A 24,295-nucleotide genomic window follows, 5' to 3' on the forward strand; every position below is an offset into this window, starting at 1 on the left:
TAGCCTGACACAGTTTGCACCAATTAGAGAGGATTCCTCTCTTTAAGCCCTGCTTGTGAATAAAATACCAAACAATCTGCCAGCTTGTTAGCAGCACATTCAGCTGGAAGAGATTTTGCATGAATGATCGCTAAATGTTCTGGCTTTACAATTCACAGTACTTTAGAATGAGGGTTTGCCATATTTTAGCCGTACTTTCTATTATCATTCTTGCTGTATCTGCATCGTCTCCTCTCTCCACTGAAAGCTCCACAAACTCACCTCCCACCCAAACCTCCGAACGCCGCTGCAGTTCAGCTTTTGTTTGGGCGCTTTGTCTTGCAGAGCTGGTCTATGATGACGTGTTTGCAGTCTGGGAAACCATCTGGGCAGCAAAGCATGTCTCTTCCAGTCACTTTGTCCTCTTCATTGCACTGGCGCTGGTGGAGGTGTACAGGGACATCATCCTGGAGAATAACATGGACTTCACTGACATCATTAAGTTCTTCAACGGTAAAGCCTTGAAGCTGAAGTTCACATATGCTGTGCAAGACTATTTGGCACAATAAAACAAGAAGAGTTTCAAAACCAACATAAATCTAGTAAATATCTGGTTTAATGAGGTTTTGCATTTAACATTATGCTACTCTGATTACATTACTCTGTTTTGCCTTGTTCTAATACTGCAGATTGATTTTTTTTTTTATCCTCCAGACAGTGAAACTTCCATTTCTGTCAGTGTAAAGACATTAAATTAAACATTTAATCCCTGAGATGTCTTATATGAAAAAGAAGTGCAATTTCAACATTTAGTGTTTCTACATGATAAATGTGTAAAATTACAGAAAAGCCTCGGGTAGCTTATTTCCCAGCCTGTCCTATAATTATGAAATATTAAGTTTTTATTGTCATCAGCCCGTCGGGCAGGCAGACGGGCAGTCTGGACACCCAACTCTGTGAACTCAATAACTCGAAGCATCGTAGGATTTTCAAATTGATACCATAGCCATACCATGCATTTCATAAAAATCAATTCCTTCCTTCACATTTTTCAGAACCATCCAGTTGACCAAATTGGAGTCTTTGCTGGGCCAATGCTGGCCCTCGAGCCTTATATTTGACACTCCTACTCTAATGCATGCTAAATCAGCACCATATTTTTTACATATTAAAGTTAACCTATTTGTTATTGTATTATTATTCAGCCTGTATAGTACAGCAGCATAATTTCAGCTCTGTATCTTAAAGACACTGAAGAAGCAGCTACATTATAGAAATCACCATTTTAAGAACCTGACTCATAGAATAGATTAGATGTTGTGATATTGCAGCCTCTCCCATCCAGTTTTCAAAAACCTGTTTGTCTCATACTGAAGTCTCATGTCTCGTGTTTTAACAGGAGAGTTTCTTGTGAGACTCGACCTTTTCACCCCTCCAGGTCCCTGTATCAGGACCAGGCAGTATTTGAAACCACGCATCATTTTTCGAGGGTTGCCAAGCGTGATATTCGGTGAATAAGCCTGAGAGTGCTGCTTTGACTAAAATAGCTGTAGCATGTTTTGTGCTCCATTTCTGTGGAGCAGAACATTCAGGCAGGCGATGAACTTACACCCAGCCCAAAATCCCAGTGACAGCAGCTGATTTCAATGCCAGCACACATCAACTGATGCCGCAGCTGATATCTCCTTTTACACACCCAAATGGCAAATCAAATATAGGCTCTGTTATTGAGATTGTTGCAGCCTGCCTACAGTTACTGATGCAGCCCTTCTCTACCTGAGATTCTCTTTTACACATTGTGTTTGACTTAATCAGTGTTTTGTCCTTGATGCCTGCTCTGTTCTGTGCCTGCTGGGCTTTCACTGCCCTCAGACTGTCCATGTACATTCATACAAGGGCAGTAAGTCCCACAACAGAGCAACACTGCAACAATGAATCTTGTGACTGGACTGCTCCTTCCTGAGGTTTAAAAACATTATTTAATGACAGTAAATAGTTTCCAACTCCTACTCTGGCTCGCTGATAAGTATAAAGATTCATATTGTATTTCAAAACGCTCCCACAGGTTTGTCTTATCCACAGAGAGCAAGGCTGAGCGTCATCCTCTCGTAGTTTTGCAGGTGTTACTGACATATTTACAGGTGAAAATTTAAAAAAAAAAAATATAGCCAGGGTTAAGGAGGAGTGAGGCTAATTTTCAGGTAAAAACAGCTTTAGACTGAATTATCAGCAGCTGAATACAATTAATCTAAATGAGTCAGAGATATTATTTGGTTGCCAGCGTGAACTTGCAAACTAAGATTTATCATGTCCACAAAAACATGACTTGCAGAGTCTGTTATGGATGACTGCGAGTGTAAAGTCTGTGTAAACAGTTTTCTGAGCATGTTTTCAGAAAGTTACAGAATCACGGGTACGGACAATTACAGAGATGATCTGTGCATTCTTGCGTGGGTAAAAATGTTCAAGCTGTTGTTTGTTTGTGTCTTTCAGAAATGGCGGAGCGTCACAACATCAAGCAGATTTTGACCCTGGCCAGAGATCTTGTGTGCAAGGTGCAGATGCTGATAGAGAACAAGTGATTGTGCTGTTTGTCTTCTTTTCCTTCCGAGCAAAGTGTGACCGGCTGTAGCAGCACAAGAGAAGAACGCACGCTCTCACACGTACATGAAGCCTTTACAATCATTTTGCTGCTATGAGCCTTACTGACTATATCCTCTATGTTATTCGATGTTGTTTGTGTTGTCGGCAGGTGTGTGAGAATATTACGCTTAACATTTGTCAGTACGTTGAAGTGAAAACAAATGTAAAGCTGTTTAATTTCCAAATATTTCTTTTTTTTTTTCTCAGAAATCCCTCAAGTGTCAATTTTAGTCCGAGTGCACTTAATATTTTCAGATAAAGATGGTTTTAGCTGCACGTTTCAAACCAAAAAGCAGAAATGAATTCAACCAGAGACTATATTTATGGGAAAAATACATTGTGATAATAGTTTATATTGATTATTTTTCGTCTACAAGATAGAGCTATTAAAGAAATACAGTTATCCTCTTATTCTAACGAAGGAAAGAATGTCTGCAGACTTTTAATATGCTTTACACCCAAAAGCAAAAGTAGTTTTTACAGACTGATTCAGGACACTGGCTTGGAGCCCAAAGTGTAACCCAGTCCAGTTACGTTTCACACAGTGTTCAGGATAATTCAGCTTTTAGCACCACGTTACTGGTTTAGCCAGCGGTGTTTCCAGTGTTCTTGAACTGCCTCGTCTGCCAAATAGTATGTCTTTATTTGTTACGTGTGTTAACCGTGGTGTAGCGGGAGAAGAAAATGTGTTTGAATTATTGGAAATAAATTATCTTGTAAAATCATAATCTGACATTTATGTTACCGATTGATGTCTTAGCAGATATTCGTGTAAAGAAACAAGCTTGGTTTGATTAACTTCTTCTTTTTTTTTTTCATTATCCAGTGAACCAAGTGTGAACTTTGTAAATTGTGATTACTCATCTTGATTTTTTTTTTTCCTTGTGTTGTCCTGTATCGTCCGGTGCCTGTTTTAAATGTTAATTTTAGCTGAATAGCGGAGATCATATGATTATTCAGTGTGAGGATGGTTTAAGCAGAGAGCTGAGAATGAAAGTTACCGTATGGCAGATTTTTAAAAGTGCATTTTTTAGTTTTTTGGCAGATTTGACAGACTTATACTCGTCATTCAAAGCCTAAAACTTCAAGTGTTGTTTCAAGGGTGTGGTAGGATGAGCTGCATTTAATCTTGGTGTTTCTTTGTGAATGCTAAATGCTGTCAGAAAGCCTGTTTTAATTTATTGTAACATTTATGCCAAAGTATTTATTTATTTATTCATTCATCCATTTCTTTCTTTCGGAGGCTGCTTTGTTTGTAAATCGGATATTTTTATTTTGTGGCCAGTTCTAAATGTGTATTGTAAAACAATCAAATTCTATACTTAGGTCATATATACAATATATTAAATGGTATATGTTCTAATAATAAAAAAAATAAAATGGAATCATTATTTTTCCATAATTGTAATGTGCATTTTACTAAATACAGTCAAAGTGAGGGGGGCTGATTAGGCAGATATACCAACAGGGCTCTGTTTATTAGTAAGAAAACAAAAATCAAGATCAGGAAATCATGTGAAAAAGAAATTACCCTTTAAATAGGTTTTATGTATCAGGACTTAATATAATAAATCACCTGCTCCCTAGCAGGGTCTAATTTCTTTTCTTACTAAGCCAAAATGCAGCAGCAGCAGTGTGAAAAACTAAATACACCCCATCATTCAACAGGTTTTTACCCAGCTTTAGCAGCAAAAACATGAAGTAATCGAGGCATTTTGGCCCACTTGTTTCTTTACAACATTGCTTCAGCTATGAGGTTTGGAGACATTCGTTTCATTTATATACATCTCCAGTTGGTTTGAGGTGGCTGTGTTGATATGCTGTGTTTTTGGTTTTCATCAAACATGGTTCTGTGCGTTATGGCCAGACATGAAAGTGGGCGTGTCCAAAGGAAATTGTTCCAGAAGACTTCTGGAGGTTTACTCAACTCTTCCAAACAAATGATAGTTGTTCAGTCCTTTCATTACATTGCACAGTTGCATTGAATTTGCTGGGACTGTGACTCTTGGTGAAGACAACAACTTTCTCACTATAGAATGACTGACTTCAAACTGCTTTATAACCCTTCCCAGATTGATTTAACTGATTTCCCAGATCAACATTTGCTGCTTGGTATTGTGTTAACACACTTAAATGCTCCAAACTGCCAAAGCTTCTTCTTTTACAGAGGTGCTCACGCTTTCCGATTTGCATTTGATTGGCCAATAATGAATCAGTGTGTAATATGTCATCTTGTGACCTAGATAACTTTGGAACTTATTAAGGATTCAATTAAGTTTTCATTACTCCCTGATACTAAAACCCTTAAAAATGAAAGAAAGTGTACTTTCACTTCACATTAAAGTTTTTACAAATGAAAGAGCTCTTTTTTTTCCTGAGGGTGGTGATTAAATTGTGACTTATTTTGTCAAGAGACTCTGTACAGATTTTCAAGTCAAGAATTACACCTTAGTGGAAATCGGCTTCATTGCATTCATTTTTTAAAACGAGCTTCTCAGCACGTTTGTCTCCTTACAGGGTGAAGAACGCCGTTATTATGTCAGCAGGGTTGGTATGTATTCTGAGTAGTTTGAAAACTGGAAACAAAAACTGACGCCCGAACAGGGACTTGAACCCTGGACCCTCAGATTAAAAGTCTGATGCTCTACCGACTGAGCTATCCGGGCGCTCTGTGTGAAGATACAAGGCTGTCGCAAGCTAAGTCAAAATTATCCTGAGGTCTAATTCGTTTGTGTATTTAAAATTGTTATAATTTAAACCTTACATCTATTAAGCCGTGTTATACGTGTAACAGGCTTAAAACACTCTCATTCCTTATAAACTAAAGAAAATAAGTGTGGCGGTGACAACAAGGAAGTACGCTCAGATTTCAAATTCTCGCTTCCTCTCATTCTTCCTGCTAGCTACAGCAGGTCCTTAGCTAGCATGTGAAGCTAGGTTAGCCCGGAGCTCACCTTCCTAGTGAAAGAAGACTAGAAGAGAAATGCTTAATTTTTCTACTGCATCTCGGACATAGCTGACTAGCAGCTAGTTGTGTTGAAAATGTCCGTGCTTAGCCTCGCTGCTTCGCGTACATTCCGTGGCGTGTCGCTAAAAATCCCTCGGATGTTATTTAGCCTGCTACCCAATGATGGATACTCAATAACAAACCTACACAGCAAGAGAATCAGCTGGCCGCAGAGCCACGGCGCAAATACAACGCGTCTGCTCAGCTCTCAACCGCTTAACCAGAAGGTACAGTACATGGGTCACAAGTAAAAGTCCTGCTTAAGTGCAACGTATTATCATTAAAACGTGGCTGAAGTGTTAGAGAAGGGCTCTGGGTTAGCCCCTCTAATCGAGACATGCCGATTAAAACTGAAGCGTGATTTCTGACGATATATCTGATCATTTCAACATTTATGTGCCAAGTGTGCAGGAAAGCTACCGCTATTTAGTGGCGCTGTCAACATGAGAGGTCAGAGGTCACAAAGTTTGAAAGTTGCACAGTATTTTAATCTCCTGAGATCCCCAGGGCTTTCTTTGGGATGTGATTTTAATTTCTCCTAGCTATTTGGGATTAGTTGGACCTGATGAGTATAAGCTAAAATTACTGTTGGACCAGAAAGTTGTTAGTTACAGTTTGTTTTGGGGGTTTTTAATGGCCTCACATGGGGATAATGGGCATATTTTGCTGTATAACACAATGAAGTCCACACTGCTTGACAAAGTATAAAACACCACTAATCAAAATGAACTATCTTCTTCTTTCTGCTGCTCCCTTTAGGCAGATCATCTCCCTCCATCTCACCCTATACTTCGCATCCTCCTCTATCACACCAAACCTCTGTATGTCCTCTTTCAGTGTATCTGTGAATCTTCTCTGTAGTGTTATCCTTTTTTCAACATCCTGTGTCCAATTAATCCACCAACTCTTCACTGTACCTTTTTGTCAGTGCCAACGTCTACAAACCATACATCACAGCAGCTTCCCTTTCATTCTTGCTGCTGTCCTGTCACAAATTACCCCTGACACTCGTCTCCACCCACTTCACCCAGCCTGCACTCCCTTCTTCACCTGTCACTTGTGCACCGTCCGTTGTTTTGGTTGACCCCAGGTGTTTAAATGCATCTACCTTCACTACCTTCTTGCAGCTTCACTGGTACACCTGTCTCCCTCTCATTTACAGGCAGAAAATTCTAAATGTACTGTCTTCATGTGAGGAGGGTCACAGGGTCTGCATTGCCTTTTCATACTAAAAGTAACTAATAACTAAAGCTGTCAACATAAATATTAAAAATGTAACATTTACCCTTGAAAGTGGCGATATAAAGTACAGTTATCTCAGAAACTACTTTACTACAGCATTTGAGTAAATGTACGTAGTTTTTGCTACCCTCACTATATCCAATATAGCAGCATCTTCTATTCATCAGTGGCTCAGTCTTGTTACCAGTCTTGTTACCAGGTTGTCTCTTCTACAGATACCAAAGGTGGCAACATGGGAACCAGTACCAGAGGACCAGCTTCCTCCGGTAATCCCCTTAACACAGCACAGTACAGGATATGATATGATAAAGCTGTGTAGCAGTGACAGACAGCTAAACTCTTCAAAGAGGAAAATAACTTGATGAGAAAACTTGGTCATTATAAAGTTGGCTGAGAATAAATGATTGATGACTTTATTCAATGATTACATAGAGTACTGGGCATATTTAAGTGATGGTTGCAGTAAGCTGTCACCCATACATTTCTAAGCAATACACCATTTATCTAACAGCCTGCCCATATCCCTGCTGACCTGGTGGACAAACTGGAGCGACTGGCTTTGGTGGATTTTCGCACCAAACAGGGACTGGCTTGTTTGGAAGAAGCCATACGGTTTGCAGACCAGCTTCATGTCGTTGACACAACAGGGGTTGAACCGATGGATTCAGTTCTGGAGGACAGGTATGGCTGGGGTTGATGTCAGGTATACACCTGTCAAGAAATTAACGGCTGTGTTCACTTGCACGTATTAGCTTCAATGCTGATTAAGGATTATGGCTTAGATATTCAAATGTAATCTGATTCTGATTCAATATGTTATAGTGTTTCCATGAGCAGATGGACCTAATCAGTGACAGTGTGATGCATTTGTCTTGCTCAGTCTTACATCTCAGTCAATCTATTCCACAACCCCCTGTAAATGGTATGGAGAGTTAAAAAGTAAAATGAGGCTGTAACTGCAGTGCTCCAAACCTGCACTGGCTTTACCATCAGCACAAAAACTGTGATCCAGGAGCTTTACAGCATTGGTTTATAATTGCAAAGCAGTATAAAGTGTGGGTGGCACAGTACTTTTGTCCATATGTGGTATGCATTGACATTTCACTGCAGTAATTGCTGTCATTTTGATGCTTTCTGGAAAGTGCAGAAGCGTATATCCCCACACGTTTAGGACATGACTGTAGAGAAAGAATGCAGAGCAGTGGGGTATGCACAGATGAAAAGAATTAAGCTTCTTTTTCATTTGTTTTTTGGGGGAGGGGGGGTTATGTTTACACCACTACACTAAACCAAATGATATTTGAATCTGTGCCTGGTTTTTATGATTGAGGTGTTCATACAGAGTATTATATTTTGTATTAATGTGAATATAGTTGAGATGGGAAAATGCAGTTAAAATTGAATGAAGCACATTTTTGTCGTCTCATTGTGTTTTATCCCTGCACAATCAGGGTTTTGTACCTGAGGGAGGATGCTGTGATGGAGGGTGACTGTGCTGAAAAACTGCTTCAGCTCTCAAAAAGCACAGTTGAAGAATATTTTGTGGCACCACCAGGTAATAAAACCCAAAATTTCTTGTGGTTCTATAAATTAGTGTTGATTTAAAAATGGTATGACTGGATTAATGAGCAGAGAAATTAATAAAATTACCCAATATGTTTAATATCTTATTCATTGTGTACCTGCAGGATCCTTAACTATTGCTTGTTTTCTTACCACAGGAAATATTCCTCTACCTAAGAGGGAGGAGAGGACTGCCATGCTGAAAAACTCAGAGTTTTGATGTGTATAAATCTATATCTCTACTTTTTTTTGAAGACTGAAAGTGTCGTTTAAGAGCTGCTGTATGTGTCTGATCTGCCGGTTGAGGCCAGCTTGACTTAATATCTAGTCATAAACACTGTGTCATGTGTGTGTTTTCACATTTTTTCTGCAACAGGAAAAATAAAAAACTTGTGCAAGTTGTGTTTCTCACTTTCATTTGCCGCCCATGTTTTGTTTAGTTTCAGTATCGTTTTATGGAAATAGTGAGTGGACAGTTTATTTACAGCCTCTATGAGGACACTGAGGTCAAAGGTAGTACATTATTTTGATCTGCAGTAAATAAAATTAACTGTGCTTAAGTACAGTTTGAGATTCTTGTAGTTGAATATTTTTGTTTTGTGTGTAATTAAATCTTAATTCCAGTACATTTACTGGGAAGTTCTAAATACTTCACATATTAAGATTTGCATGTCCAGTAAACATGGCTCTAAACAGCTAAATTATTCAAAATGTTTTTTGTAACTGTTTAGAAACTGTTGTGTGTTTCTTCCCCCGGTGATTAAAGCTCTCATGATTTTTACTCTAGATCATTAGTGTCAAATATAATTTAGCTCATGGGCCACATAAAGCCCAGTTTCCTCTCATTTGGGCCACACCAGTGAACCTAATGTATAATAACCTGTATGCAAAGCCATTCAGTGGACCAAACTGAACCACCTGGTGGGTGGTCCTGACCCTTTGGCCACATGTTTGATACCCCTGCTTTTGAAAGAGCAATATACATACTCTCACTGGCCATTTAATTAGGTATGCCATTTCAACTACTCATTAAGGCAATCATCCTGCAAATCTGCATTAACTATACATTTCTGAGGCATGTTTCCAAAACCTTGAGTATGTGCTACGAAGAACTACAAAGGCAGCTCTGAAGCCAAAAGGGTTACAACCAGGAACTAACAAGGGGTACCCAATAAATCGGAGAGTGAGTGTATATAACAGTCACATGAGACATTTTAATGTGTCAAGTACTTTGATTTTCATCTAGAACAGGACTTTGCCTTCAGGTGTTTTACTTTATTTAAAGTATTTTTTCTATCACACTTGATTTATGATTTACACGATGATCTCTTTATCTATTGTAACAATATTAATCAGTGCATAATGGCTTATTTTCCTTTCTGTTTTGATTCCATACTATCCACACCCCCCAAAAAGTACAGGTAGCTAAAAATAGAGCAGCTTTTCCCTGTGATTTGTATCAGATGTTTTCCAGCGGTGTTTCCCGCACCTGGCTGATAAACCTGTTAGGTTATACGTTCATAAACGCGTCACGGGGTGTGTTGATCAATACACCTGTAATGCTGTAAGCACCAGGCCATTAGTCAGTACTGGAGAATAGAAACCGAAACTTATAACAACAGAGATGGAAAACGAATCTTAAGTGAGTGGGCGGCGCTGATCAGCTGAGCGGGAGTGTATATAAAGAGCTGAGCTGAGCCGCTCAGCTGTTGTGTGAGCATTATTGTTTACCTAAACACGGTTGAAGACTTCAAGTTTCCGGGAAGTTTGTTTTGCTTCAATAAGCCATCGCAAGGTAGGAAGCTGAGCAAGCCTGTGAGAAATAACTGAAAAGTCTTTTATTTCCTGAGTGTTTGTATTATAAGGAACTATTTTTATATTCTTTCAGACTACAGCCAACATGGATATAACTATCACTATGGTGGGTGGGTCCCACACCGTGAGGGTGAACCCACAGGACACAGTTGGCTCTCTGAAAATAAAAATCCAGAGCATGCTGGGAGTCGACCCCCAGAGGCAGAGGCTGGTTTTCATAAACGGCCAGAAGACCCCTCTCAACGACGACTCCAAACCCATCAGCTACTACGGCTTACAGCACGGCTCCCAGGTGTCCCTGCTGGTCACCGAGCCTCCGCCTGCTCCGACCCAGGTGTTCCTCAGAAATGAAAAGGGACAGCTGAGCACCTACGACATCAAGCTCGACGAGACTGTGAGCAACTTCAAGAACAGAGTCGAGAAAAGAGAGGGGGTGCCAGCGAGCCAGCAGAGGCTCATTCACCAAGGCCGGGAGATGCAGGGTGGCAAACTGGAGGACTACAACGTCAGAAACCACAGCACCATCGACCTGACTTTACGTCTGAGAGGAGGCTGAGGACACTTGAACATGATTCATACACGAGAAAGCCCATGTATGTTATTTAATTTTAATGATATCGACCAATCTTGTATATATTTTTTAATTTATTAGTGCTTTTATTTTTGAAAAAACAAACATTCCTCCAGATTGCACCGTCTGTGTTAATTCACTATTCAGTGTTAAAGTTTGTGTTTAAGTCATACAAACCACTGTGTTATGGATTCTGTCATGACAAATTCATGTTAACTGGACTAAATAAAAACAATAAAGTTTCTAACAGAAGTTTCTCAGAAGCTTATGTGTCTTCACATTTCCTGTCTGTGTCAGCTGGGGAAGGGGGGAGGGGAGGCTGTATGTTGTATTGATCACAAGACAAACGGGCTCCATTAAAAGTAGTTCTAAAATCACAGTTTCAGTGTTTATAAGAGAACTCAGTCATATAAATTTCCAAGTCGAGTATTTCAAGTGTTACAACAGCATGATGTAATGATGCCAGTCCACTGTTTAAGTGTTAATCACAAGTTTCTGTATGTGAAAATCATTGATCAGATTAAGCAGATTTACAATAAACATAATAGTCTGTTGTATTATCTCAGTTATCTGGCTTTTATTAGAGTTAGATACATTTATATGCCAGATGTTTCCTGAAGATTTGTCTTCATATTTAAGTTTACAAACTTGGAGGATTTCGAAAAAATGTGAGCAAAACTATTCTCTGATTCAAGCCTCAAAATGAGAAGTTACTTAGTGAAAAATCAGCATAAGCTGAATATTTTAGAGTATTTGGTATTTAGTCACTGGTAGGCCACAGAGTGTGAGAAAGAAATATATTCAGTGGCCACATTATTAGGTACACAGCTCAACGACGTATTATTGCTAGTAACTAATAAACCAAACACACGGCAGCAATTTGATTAAATTAAACTGCATATCGACATTTAAAACTTGTAGATCTGGTTAAGGTGACCTGCTGAAGTTCAAAGGGAGCATCAGAATGTGGAAGAAAAGTGATTTAAGTGATTTTAAACATGGTGTGTTTGTTGGTGCCAGATAGGCTTTTCCATGGGATATGCTAGTTTATTGGACATTAAACTAGTGTTCATCCTGTTAAATACAAAAATATTATAATAACAATACTAATTTCACAAACTTAGAGCTTAGATTTTGGAAGACTAAGTCAGGGTCTAATGGAAGACAGTCAGCAAACAGAACTTAAACAATTTAAGGAAAAACACAGAAAAATATTCTCTGATATAAACATTTAAAATGGGCATGTTTCCTTGCTGTCCTTTCTGAAAAATCATTTAGTCAGTGATAGACTACACATTGAAGGCTCAAGAGAGATACAAACACTCACTGCGCTCCTATTCAGCTGTTCATTAACTCAAATATCTAAACACCCAGTCACATAGCAGCAGGTCACTGCATTTAAACATCATCAACATGCTTTGAGCTGATAAGAAGGAAACAGTGACTCAAACAACCCCTCTTTATAACCAAGGTACACAGAAGAACTATGAACACACAGCTCATTGAACCAGATGGACTACAGCAGCAGAAGACCACACCGGGTACCAATCCTGTCAGTGAAAAACAGGACAGTGAGGCTACAATTCACACGTTCACTAAAATTAGACAATGGAAGACTGAGTCTCTATTTCTGCTGCAACATTCAACACACTATAGGAATTTTACACATTTTAGTCCCCCACAGACTTTACTATATCATATATGTGATCTGACGTGTGTTCCTGCATTTATCACTGACAGCAGAAATTTTTGAAACAATAAATTAATAACTGAAAATGAAATATTGTGGCTGATGCCAATCTCCTTAATTGAAAGGATATATTTACTAATATCCAAGGCTCTTTATATTACACTGCTGCAGAAGTGTGGTTTGACACTGGAGTATTGTTAGCAGTAGCTAGTTAACATTTGCATTTATAAAAGAATTTAATCCATTAAATTGGCAAGACTATCTAAATCCTGAGTAGGAAGACTTCAGCATGTTCAGAATGCAGCAGCCAGTCCTTACATACACATTACCCAGTACTGACATCACTATAACTTCCATTTCAGCACAGAATGACTGGAAGTGAACTCACCATTATATGTGCTGAGGGTGCTGACATTACTGTCGTCTTTGGAACAAGCTTCCCGCTGACCTGAGGTCAGTTACAACTGTGTGCACATTCAAAAGCAGACTCAAATCAGTTTTATTTTCACAGTGTGTGTGTGTGTGTGTGTGTGTGTGTGTGTGTGTGTGTGTGTGTGTGTGTGTGTGTGTGTGTGTGTGTGTGTCCACGGCATCATATGCCTATGATGTCTATGATAGCTTTCATGTTAAGCACATTGACTTTATTGCTGTGACATTTGCCATATAAATAAAATTACCTTTAACATTTAATTATGGAAAAAAATCGATGCACCGAATTAACCAAGAACGGTTCTCTGTGCTGTGTTTCATTGGACATAGCGATAGCTCTCATAAACTCCATTAACAATGAAGAAATCTTAAAAATGTGCTGATTCTCGGTCAAGATCTGTTGCTTGAACATTGCTCCCTCGGTGCACATATACAGACAGAAGTTTTCTTCAGTACTGAAGTAATCCGCTGATAGTTAACAATCCAGTGGCATACAGCAAAAAGGAAATGTTAATAAAAAAAAATGCATATCTTTGTGTCCAAAATTAAACAAAATCATAATTTATTTCAATCTGAGAGATCTCAGAAATCGACATTTCTATATTTCTTAACCGAACACGCCCTTTGACGCACGACCGCTGCGAGTGGCTTAATTTGTAGGTTGGTCTTAGAAATGTGTTTTGTTTTTAAAGAAGGTTGGTCTCTGATCAAAATACCAAAAGCACCATAGCACTGCAGCGTGATGTTTGGAGACTAGAAACCGAAAGTTGTTACAGCAGAGATGGAAAACGAATCTTAAGTGAGTGGGCGGCGCTGATCAGCTGAGCGGGAGTGTATATAAAGAGCTGATCTGAGGCTTTCCGCTCAGCTGTTGTGTGAGCGTCATTGTTTACCTGAGCACGACTGAAGACTTCAAGTTTCCAGAGCAGTTTGTTTTGCCTCAATAAGCCATCGCAAGGTAAGAAGCTCAGCAAGCCTGTGAGAAATAACTGAAAAGTCTTTTATTTCCTGAGCGTTTGTATTATAAGGAACTATTTTTATATTCTTTCAGACTACAGCCAACATGGATATAACTATCACTCTGCTGGGGGAGTCCCACACCGTGAGGGTGAACCCACAGGACACAGTTGGCTCTCTGAAAATAAAAATCCAGAGCATGCTGGGAGTCGACCCCCAGAGGCAGAGGCTGGTTTTCATAAACGGCCAGAAGACCCCTCTCAACGACGACTCCAAACCCATCAGCTACTACGGCTTACAGCACGGCTCCCAGGTGTCCCTGCTGGTCACCGAGCCTCCGCCTGCTCCCACCCAGGTGTTCCTCAGAAATGAAAAGGGACAGCTGAGCACCTACGACATCAAGCTCGACGAGACTGTGAGCAACTTCAAGAACAGAGTCGAGAAAAGAGAGGGGGTGCCAGCGAGCCAGCAGAGGCTCATTCACCAAGGCCGGGAGATGCAGGGTGGCAAACTGGAGGACTACAACGTCAGAAACCACAGCACCATCGACCTGACTTTACGTCTGAGAGGAGGCTGAGGACACTTTAACATGATTCTTACACCAGAAAGCCCATGTATGTTATTTAATTTTAATGATATCGACCAATCTTGTATATATTTTTTAATTTATTAGTGCTTTTATTCTGAAAAAAACAACAACATTCCTCCAGATTGCACCGTCTGTGTTAATTAACCATTCTGTGTTAAAGGTTGTGTATAAGTCATACAAACCACTGTGTTATGGATTCTGTCATGACAAATTCATGTTAACTGGACTAAATCCAAAAAATAAAGTTTCTAACGGAAGTTTATGTCTTTTTCACATTTCCTGTGTCTGTGTCAGCTCGGGGGGTGGGGCTGTATGTCGTATAGATCACAAGACAAACGGGACCCATTAAAAGTAGTTACTAAAATCACCATTCCAGTGTTTATAAAAGACTCTCAGTCATATATATTTCCAAGTCGAGTATTCCAAGTGTTACAACATGTAATGGCCCCAGTCCACTGCTTAAGTGTTAATCACAATAGTTTTTGTATGTGAAAATCATTGATCAGATTAAGCTGTTTCCTGAAGATTTGTCTTCAAATTTAATTTAACGGGAAGTTACTTTCTAAAATATCACCGTAAACTGAATATTTTAGAGTATTTGGACATTTGATATTTAGTCATCTGTAGGCCAAAGAGATATATATATAGAGAGAGAGAGAGAGAGAGAGAAATATACTCACTGACCACATTATTAGGTACACCACTCAACTGCGCATTATTGCTCATAACTAACCAGCTAAGCACATGGCAGCAATTAGATGGAATTGAACTGAATATCTACATTTAAACCTTGTAGATCTGGTCAAGGTGACTTCCCGAAGTTCAAAGTGAGCATTACAATGTGGAAGAAAAGTGATTTAAGTGAGTGAGAGAGATACAAACACTCACTGGGTTACTGTTCAGCTGTTCATTAACTCAAATATCTAATTCAGAAGAACTATGAACACACAGCTCATCGAGCCAGATGGACTACAGCAGCAGAAGACCACACCGAGTACCAATCCTGTCTGTGAAAAACAGGACACTGAGGCTATAATTCACACATGTTCACCAAAATTAGACAATGGAAGACTGAGTCTCTATTTCTACTGCAACATTCAGATGGCAGAGTTAGAATTTGGTGTTAATGATATAACAACATGGATCAATGTTTCCTTGTATGAACAGTTCAAGCTGTTACTGCTAGTTTAGTGGGAGATATTTTCTTAGCACACTTTGAGCCCCTTATTACTGCCGAACATCATTTAGTCACCACAGATTAACTGATTACTGTTGCTGACCATGTCCATCCAGTTATGACCACAGTACCAATCTTCTGTTCTCCCCATTGTGTTTTGTTTCCATGTAATTCACATCTTAAAAAGAACATTTCGGGTGTGACATCAATACACTGTAGGAATTTTACACAATTTAGTCCCCCCACAGACTCTACTATATCATATATGTGATGTGACGTGTGTTCCTGCATATATCACTGACAGCAAACATTGTGAAACAATAAATTAATAACTGAAAATGAAACACTGATGATGCCAATCTCCTTAATTTAAAGGAGCTACATCAGCAATAAATTTGCTAATATCCAAGGTTCTTTATATTACACTGCTGCAGAAGTGTGATTTGACACTGGAGCAGTAGCTAGTTAACATTTGCATTTATAAAAGAATTTAATCCATTAAATTGGCAAGACTATCCAAATCCTGAGTAGGAAGACTTCAGCATGTTCAGAATGCAGCAGCCAGTCCTTACATACACATCACTGAAAGGGAATTCACCATTAAGAGTGCTGAGGGTGCTGACATTACTGTCGTCTTTGGAACAAGCTTCCCGCTGACCTGAGGTCAGTTACAACTGTGTGCACATTCAAAAGCAGACTCAAATCAGTTTTATTTTCACAGTGTGTGTGTGTGTGTGCCTCATTGCACAAATACAGTCAGAGGTTTTCTCCAGTATTGAAATAATCCGCTGATAGTTAGCAACACATCCAGTGGAATAAGGCGAAAAGGAAATGTTCATAGATAGTTTGCATATCTTTGTGTTCAACATTAAACAGAATCATACTTTATTTGATTCCGAGGTACCAAAAGAGAGATCTGAAAAAATCGGGATTTCCATATTTCTTAACCGAACAAGCCCTTTGTAGGTTGGTCGTAAACACGTGTTTTGTTTTGTTTTGTTTTGTTTTTAAAGAAGATAGTCTCTGATCAAAATACCTCAAGCACCACAGCAGACTAGAAACCCGAAAGTTGTTACAGTAGAGATGGAAAACGAATCTTAAGTGAGTGGGCGGGCGCTGATCAGCTGAGCGGGAGTGTATATAAAGTGCTGAGCTGAGGCTTTCCGCTCAGCTGTTGTGTGAGCATCATTGCTGACCTGAGCACGACTGCAGACTTCAAGTTTCCGGAGAAGTTTGTTTTGCCTCGATAAGCCATCGCAAGGTAGGAAGCTGAGCAAGCCTGTGAGAAATAACTGGAAAGTTTTTTGTTTGTTTTTTTCTGACGGGGTGTAATTTAAAGAACTATTTTTTAATTCTTTCAGACTACCGCCAACATGGATATAACTATCACTATGGTGGGTGGGTCCCACACCGTGAGGGTGAACCCACAGGACACAGTTGGCTCTCTGAAAATAAAAATCCAGAGCATGCTGGGAGTCGACCCCCAGAGGCAGAAGCTGGTTTTCATAAACGGCCAGAAGACCCCTTTCAACGACGACTCCAAACCCATCAGCTACTACGGCTTACAGCACGGCTCCCAGGTGTCCCTGCTGGTCACCGAGCCTCCTCCCACCCAGGTGTCCCTCAAAAATGAAAATGGACAGCTGAGCACCTACGACATCAGGCTCGACGAGACTGTGAGCAACTTCAAGAACAGAGTCGAGAAAAGAGAGGGGGTGACAGCGAGCCAGCAGAGGCTCATTCACCAAGGCCGGGAGATGCAGGGTGGCAAACTGGAGGACTACAACGTCAGAAACCACAGCACCATCGACCTGGCTTTACGTCTGAGAGGAGGCTGAGGACACTTGAACATGATTCAGTCTGTGTTAAAGATTGTGTTTAATTAATACAAACCACTGTGTTATGGATTCTGTCATGGCAAATACATGTTAACTGCACTCAATACAAAAAAATAAAGTTTCTAACAGTAGTTTATGTCTCTTTACATTTCCTGTGTCTGTGTCAGCACGGGGGTGGGGGGAGGGGGCTATAATGTCGTATAGATCAGAAGACAAACGGGCTCCATTAAAAGTAGTTCTAAAATCACAATTTCAGTGTTTATAAGAGAACTCAGTCATATATATTTCCAAGTCGGGTATTTCAAGTGTTACAACAGCATGATGTAATGGTTCCAGTCCACTGTTTAAGTGTTAATCACAATAGTTTCTGTATGTGAAAATCATTAATCAGATTAAGCAGATTTACATTGAACGTAACAGTCTGATGTATTATCTCAGTTTTCTGGCTTTCACGAACATTTATATACGAGCTTTTCGTGAAGATTTATTTTCATATCTAATTTTAAAAACTTGGAGGATTTGAAAGACGTGAGCAAAATACTCTCTGATTCAAGCCTCAAAATGAGAAGGTACGTTCTGAAAAATCACCTTAAACTGAATATTTGGACATTTAGTATTTAGTTATCGGTGGGCTACAGAGAGAGAGAAATATACTCACTGGCCACATTATTAGGTACACCGCTCAACTGCGCGTTTTTGCTCATAACTAACCAACCAAGCACAGCGCAGCAATTAGATTGAATTAAACTGCATATCTACATTTTAACCTTGTGGATCTGGTCAAGGTGACCTAGTAAAGTTCAAATTGAGCACCAATACTGAAGTCACTATAACTCAAGATCTTTATATTAGTTCATAAAGCTCTCAGTGGTTTGGCCTGCTTCTATATCTGACTTGGTCAGTGTCTACAACCCAGCGAGACCTCTCAGGTGATCAGGTGTAGGTTTTAAACTGTTCCCAGAAGAGTGCTGACATTACTGTGGGTTTTGGAACAAGCTTCCCGCTGACCTGACGTCAGTTACAACTGTGTCTACATTCAAGACTCAAATCAGTTTTATTTTCATAGTGTGTGGGTTTGTTTTCACGGCATGCCTACGACACCTGTGATATTGTTCATGTTAAGCACATTGACTTTATTGTAATGTTATTTGCCATATAAATAAAATTACCTTTAACATTTAATTATGGAAAAATTCGATACAGCGAATTAACTAAGAACAGTTCTCTGTGCTGTGTTTCATTACATAACGATAACTCATCATAAACTCCAGTAACACTGAAGAAATCTTAAAAATCAGCGGATTCTCGGTCAAGTTCTGTTACTTGAACATTGCTCCCTCGGTGCACATATACAGACAGAAGTTTTCTTCAATGTTGAAGTAAACCGCCGGTGAGCAACACATCCAGTGGCATACAGCAAAAAGGAAATGTTCATGAATAGTTTGCATATCTTTGTGTTCAACATTAAACAGAATCATACTTTATTTGATTCCGAGGTACCAAAAGAGAGATATGAAAAAAATCGGGATTTCCATATTTCTGAACCTACGTGTTGGAACCTAACACGCCCTTTGTAGGTTGGTGGTAACGTGTTTTGTTTTCCTTTGTTTGTAAAGAAGGATAGTCTCTGATCAAAATACCTCAAGTACCATCACTGCGTAATGTTTGGACACTAGAAACCGAAAGTTATTACATCAGAGATGAAAAACGAATCTTAAGTGAGTGGACAGGAGCTGATCAGCTGAGCGGGAGTGTATATAAAGAGCTGAGCTGAGGCTTTCCGTTCAGCTGTTGTGTGAGCATCATTGTTTACCTGAGCACGACTGCAGACTTCAAGTTAAGAGTTCAAGGTAGGAAGCTGAGCAAGCCTGTGAGAAATAACTTAAAACTCTTTTTTTTTTTGACGGGGTGTAATTTAAAGAACTATTTTTGAATTCTTTCAGACTACAGTCAACATGGATATAACTATCACTATGCTGGGGGAGTCCCTTAACCTGAGGGTGAACCCACAGGACACAGTTGGCTCTCTGAAAATAAAAATCCAGAGCATGCTGGGAGTCGACCCCCAGAGGCAGAGGCTGGTTTTCATAAACGGCCAGAAGACCCCTCTCAACGATGACTCCAAACCCATTAGCTATTACGGCTTACAGCACGGCTCCCAGGTGTCCCTGCTGGTCACCGAGCCTCTTCCACCTGCTCCCATCCAGGTCTTCCTCAAAAATGAAAAGGGACAGCCGAGCACCTACGACATCCAACCCGGCGAGACTGTGAGCAACTTCAAGAACAGAGTCGAGAGTAGAGAGGGCGTGCCAGCGAGCCAGCAGATGCTCATTCATGAAAGCCGGGAGATGCAGGGTGGCAAACTGGAGGACTACAACGTCAGAAACCACAGTACCATCTACATGACTTTACGTCTGAGAGGAGGCTGAGGACACTTGAACATGATTCATACACCAGAAAAAAATGTATACTATAGAATCTTAATAAATTTGACTAATCTTGTATTTAATATTTTTATTCACTGTTCTCATTATGTGTTCTGTAACAAGTTAGCAAATCTGTGTTTTCATTTGGCACAACGAACAACTGTAATTCATACAAATCAGCATTTTATGGATTCTGTCATGACAAATACATGTTACCTGCACTGATTACAGAGAATAAAGTTTCCAATACAAGTTTATGTCTCTTCGCATTTCCTGTGTTTGTGACAGCTCAAGAGGGGAGGGAGGGGGACTGTCATTCTTAAAGTTTGTGAGACTCTCAGTCATATAAACTAATGTATTTTACTAGATAAATTTTAAAATATATATAATTCCAGTCGAGTATTTAAAATGTTATAGCAGCATTTATAGCAGATGTTTTGATCACAGAGTTACAGTACAGCAAACATAACAATGTGTTGCATTGTCTCAGTTTTCCGGCATTTGAAAACATGCCAAAACTGTTTCCTGAAGATGTGTCTTCACATCTAATTTCACAACCTTGAAACTTGGATTTTGAACGACATGGGCACTGATCAGTGAGTCGAGGTCTATGGAAGAGGGTCTGCAAGCAGAAGTTAAACCACTGAAGAAAATATTCTTTCATGCTTGCCTCAAAATGCAAAATTTCCCCACTGTCCATTCTGGAAAAATCATTGTAAGTTGAATATTCCAGGGCATTTGGATTCTTTTTTTATTATTATTATTGTTGACAGGCAACAGAGAGAGAAACAGAAAGATAAACACTGAGTATCCAATTTACGAGGTACATCTGTTCAGCTGCTCGTAAACAAAAACATCTGAACTTCCGATCACAAGCTGCATATAGGTGCATTTAAATATGTAGGTATGGCCAGTAACGCCTGCTGAAGTTGAAACCGAACATCAGAATGGGGAAGAAAGGTGATCTACGTTTGTTGCTGTTAGGTGGTATGCAACCAGGTGCAGGAGGTGTCAGTCCTGTCAGCCGAGAACAGGAACCTGATCATAGTTCACACAGGCTCAGCAACACTGGAGTTTTTATTGAAAACTGGTCTGAATCTCGATTTCTGCTGTGATATTCAGCCGGTAAAGTCAGGATTGGCATAAATATGAAAGCATGTCTCCAACCGGTCTTGTATGAAGGGTTGAGAGTGGTGGTGATGTAATGACAAGGTTTTTTTTTTCTTAGCACACTTTTAGCCCCTTATTTCTACCGAGGATCATTTCGTCACCACATGGTTGGTCACCATGACAATCCCTTATCACAGTGCACCCATCTCTGTTCTACCCTTTCTGTTTTGTTTCCCTGTAAATCACGTCTAAAAAAGTACAGTCAACTAAAATTAGACCGATTTTTGCCTGGTAATCCTGTAAGCAGCTGTTTCCCAGCTGTTCATCCCCCAATTAGTGGATAAACCTGTTCGGTCAGGTATCAAGGGGTTGTTTTGATCAACCTCCCAACGATCATTTGCGTCTAAGCTCAAATATGACGCATATGGGGGTTTCCAAAACAGCGCCCCTACAGGTGGCAGGACGCAACTCCACGGGATATCGTCAGATGGCAAATAAACAGCATTTCACTTTAAAGGGCTCTTTGCTTGGCATGCCAAAGCATTTTAAACGTATTTCGTGGTATCTAACGCAATTTGTTCTCCACGGAGTCCACAGTGTGATGTGTGTGCCCGTACATATAACTAACAGTATTACCTTTAAAACAAAAATGAATAACTAATGATTAAATAATGTTGCCATTATTGAAGTCACTTCTTTGATTACTGAAGTCACTTCTTTGATTACTGAAGTCACTTCTTTGATTACTGAAGTCACTTCTTTGGTTCCCAGTTCAGCACAGAATTATTTTTAAAATCCTTCCGTGGTTTTGACCCCCAGTACATCTATTATAGGCCTACCCAGGTGACCAGATGCCCCTCTTTATGTGGGTCTGTACAGCATTTTTATTCCTTGTCCCACTTTTTGAGACAATGTCCCGCACTTAGACTGGCTCCACAGGCCTGGCATTTTTCTGAAGTCTAGATTTTGTGAAGGAAAGGCTTTTTAATTACAGCATTACAGCCAAGTCATGCTTAGACAATAGGAACTGAAAGTTGTTCTGGCAGAGCGGGAAAACGAACCTTAAGTGAGGGTGAGGGTGTGGATCAGCTGAGGCAGAGTGTATATAAAGGCTGAGCCCTTCAACTTAGCTGCTGCTGCTGCTCGAGCATCATTTACGTTTCCACGTTTGAACACTTGAAGTGAAAAAGTCATCACAAGGTAGGAAGCTGATAAATAACTGAAAAGTCATTTTCCCCCAGTGTGTGTGTGTTTTCTAATGGACTATTTTGAATTCTTTCAGACTACAGCCAACATGGATATAACTATCACTATGCTGGGTGAGTCCCACACTCTGACCGTGAACCCAGAGGACACAGTTGGCTCTCTGAAAATAAAAATCCAGGAGAAACTGGGAGTCAACCACCAGAGGCAGAGGCTGGTTTTCATAAACGGCCAGAGGACCCCTCTCAACGACGACTCTAAACCCATCAGCTACTACAGCTTACAGCACGGCTCCCAGGTGTCCCTGCTGGTCACCGAGCCTCCTCTGCCTGCTCCCATCCAGGTCTTCCTCAAAAATGAAAAGGGACAGCTGAACACCTACGACATCCAACCCGGCGAGACTGTGAGCAACTTCAAGAACAGAGTCGAGAGTAGAGAGGGGGTGCCAGCGAGCCAGCAGAGGCTCATTCATGAAAGCCGGGAGATGCAGGGTGGCAAACTGGAGGACTACAACGTCAGAAACCACAGCACCATCTACATGACTTTACGTCTGAGAGGAGGCTGAGGACACTTGAACATGATTCATACACCAGAAAAAAATGTATACTATAGAATCTTAATAAGTTTGACTAATCTTGTATTTATTTTTTTTATTCACTGTTCTCATTATGTGTTCTGTAACAAGTTAGCAAATCTGTGTTTTCATTTGGCACAACAAACAACTGTAATTCATACAAATCAGCATTTTATGGATTCTGTCATGACAAATACATGTTACCTGCACTGATTACAGAGAATAAAGTTTCCAATACAACTTTATGTCTCTTCGCATTTCCTGTGTCCATGACAGCTCAAGAGGGGAGGTCATTCTTAAAGTTTGTGAGACTCTCAGTCATATAAACTAATGTATTTTACTAGATAAATTTTAAAATATATATAATTCCAGTCGAGTATTTAAAATGTTATAGCAGCATTTATAGCAGGTGTTTTGATCACAGAGTTACAGTACAGCAAACATAACAATGTGTTGCATTGTCTCAGTTTTCCGGCATTTGAAAACATGCCAAAACTGTTTCCTGAAGATGTGTCTTCACATCTAATTTCACAACCTTGAAACTTGGATTTTGAACGACATGGGCACTGATCAGTGAGTCGAGGTCTATGGAAGAGGGTCTGCAAGCAGAAGTTAAACCACTGAAGAAAATATTCTTTCATGCTTGCCTCAAAATGCAAAATTTCCCCACTCACCATTCTGGAAAAATCATTGTAAGTTGAATATTCCAGGGCATTTAGATTCTTTTTTTTATTATTATTATTGTTGACAGGCAACAGAGAGAGAAACAGAAAGATAAACACTGAGTATCCAATTTACGAGGTACATCTGTTCAGCTGCTCGTAAACAAAAACATCTGAACTTCCGATCACAAGCTGCATATAGGTGCATTTAAATATGTAGGTATGGCCAGTAACGCCTGCTGAAGTTGAAACCGAACATCAGAATGGGGAAGAAAGGTGATCTACGTTTGTTGCTGTTAGGTGGTATGCAACCAGGTGCAGGAGGTGTCAGTCCTGTCAGCCGAGAACAGGAACCTGATCATAGTTCACACAGGCTCAGCAAGACTGGAGTTTTTATCGAAAACTGGTCTGAATCTCGATTTCTGCTGTGATATTCAGCCGGTAAAGTCAGGATTGGCATAAATATGACAGCATGTCTCCAACCGGTCTTGTATGAAGGGTTGAGAGTGGTTGTAGCGGCAACCTTCGCTCCTTCTTTGCCGCTTCTGCAGGACGTAAAGTTTCTGACTCGTGCTCTTGTTAAATCGCTTGTATGCCTTTCGGTAGCAAAAACGAGGCGAAGGAAAAAGGAGTAAAACATTTATTCTCCATACAAACCGAAAAAATACAAACCGAAAAAATACAAACTAAATGCCTCTGGTGGGAGCTCCGTTTACATTCCCTTTATGTTACAACGAAAACAACATTAAACGGTGACGGTCAGAAAACTGTTGCTCCACGTCCTGCTTGCTAGCCTAACCTTTCTCCCCCCCCCATGCGG

The 24,295-nt window shown here is 40.0% G+C and overlaps 7 protein-coding genes and 1 non-coding gene across 11 annotated transcripts in view; 7 read left to right on the forward strand and 1 right to left on the reverse strand.

The window, feature by feature from the left end:
* The window catches only part of sgsm1a (small G protein signaling modulator 1a), a 35,137-nt gene extending 31,118 nt beyond the window's left edge, over nt 1-4,019 (forward strand). For all 3 annotated transcript variants that reach the window (XM_013275402.3, XM_013275403.3, XM_003451730.5), the window contains 2 exons: nt 325-492; nt 2,473-4,019. In XM_013275402.3, the coding sequence (XP_013130856.1) occupies nt 325-492; nt 2,473-2,561 (257 nt within the window). In that variant the 3' untranslated portion in view covers nt 2,562-4,019. The remainder of the gene's footprint in view (nt 1-324; nt 493-2,472) is intronic.
* Nucleotides 4,020-5,143: 1,124 nt separating this feature from the next.
* On the forward strand, nt 5,144-8,845 carry gatc (glutamyl-tRNA amidotransferase subunit C). 2 transcript variants are annotated; one of them, XM_005473327.4, is made up of 5 exons: nt 5,144-5,173; nt 7,087-7,137; nt 7,383-7,552; nt 8,323-8,426; nt 8,593-8,845. In XM_005473327.4, exons 1-5 carry the CDS (start codon nt 5,159-5,161, stop codon nt 8,652-8,654), a joined length of 402 nt encoding a protein of 133 aa, XP_005473384.1. In that variant the 5' UTR covers nt 5,144-5,158; the 3' UTR covers nt 8,655-8,845. The 2 variants fall into 2 exon arrangements, with proteins under 2 accessions (XP_005473384.1, XP_005473383.1); XM_005473326.4 differs by lacking the exon at nt 5,144-5,173 and adding an exon at nt 5,290-5,856.
* Nucleotides 5,216-5,288, reverse strand: trnak-uuu (transfer RNA lysine (anticodon UUU)). The gene has a single exon. It is a non-coding gene; the product is annotated as a tRNA-Lys (tRNA).
* Nucleotides 8,846-10,095: 1,250 nt separating the features above from the next.
* Nucleotides 10,096-11,083, forward strand: LOC106098718 (polyubiquitin). The gene is made up of 2 exons (XM_013275392.3): nt 10,096-10,229; nt 10,323-11,083. The coding sequence occupies exon 2, from the start codon at nt 10,335-10,337 to the stop codon at nt 10,803-10,805; it is 471 nt and encodes a 156-aa protein (XP_013130846.2). The 5' UTR covers nt 10,096-10,229; nt 10,323-10,334; the 3' UTR covers nt 10,806-11,083.
* A 2,664-nt stretch (nt 11,084-13,747) lies between these two features.
* On the forward strand, nt 13,748-14,742 carry LOC100707300 (polyubiquitin). Its single transcript, XM_019365938.2, has 2 exons — nt 13,748-13,897; nt 13,991-14,742. The coding sequence occupies exon 2, from the start codon at nt 14,003-14,005 to the stop codon at nt 14,471-14,473; it is 471 nt and encodes a 156-aa protein (XP_019221483.1). The 5' UTR covers nt 13,748-13,897; nt 13,991-14,002; the 3' UTR covers nt 14,474-14,742.
* Nucleotides 14,743-16,784: 2,042 nt separating this feature from the next.
* LOC109204592 (polyubiquitin) lies at nt 16,785-17,631 on the forward strand. Its single transcript, XM_019365939.2, has 2 exons — nt 16,785-16,923; nt 17,024-17,631. Exon 2 carries the CDS (start codon nt 17,036-17,038, stop codon nt 17,498-17,500), a length of 465 nt encoding a protein of 154 aa, XP_019221484.1. The 5' UTR covers nt 16,785-16,923; nt 17,024-17,035; the 3' UTR covers nt 17,501-17,631.
* A 1,506-nt stretch (nt 17,632-19,137) lies between these two features.
* LOC109204591 (polyubiquitin-like) lies at nt 19,138-20,178 on the forward strand. Its single transcript, XM_019365937.2, has 2 exons — nt 19,138-19,350; nt 19,444-20,178. Exon 2 carries the CDS (start codon nt 19,456-19,458, stop codon nt 19,927-19,929), a length of 474 nt encoding a protein of 157 aa, XP_019221482.1. The 5' UTR covers nt 19,138-19,350; nt 19,444-19,455; the 3' UTR covers nt 19,930-20,178.
* Nucleotides 20,179-22,115: 1,937 nt separating this feature from the next.
* LOC106098717 (polyubiquitin-like) lies at nt 22,116-22,839 on the forward strand. Its single transcript, XM_013275390.3, has 2 exons — nt 22,116-22,236; nt 22,319-22,839. The coding sequence occupies exon 2, from the start codon at nt 22,331-22,333 to the stop codon at nt 22,802-22,804; it is 474 nt and encodes a 157-aa protein (XP_013130844.1). The 5' UTR covers nt 22,116-22,236; nt 22,319-22,330; the 3' UTR covers nt 22,805-22,839.
* The last annotated feature ends 1,456 nt before the right edge of the window (nt 22,840-24,295 follow it).

Source organism: Oreochromis niloticus, linkage group LG12 (genome assembly GCF_001858045.2).
Source record: "Oreochromis niloticus isolate F11D_XX linkage group LG12, O_niloticus_UMD_NMBU, whole genome shotgun sequence".
Taxonomy (NCBI): Eukaryota; Metazoa; Chordata; class Actinopteri; order Cichliformes; family Cichlidae; genus Oreochromis; species Oreochromis niloticus.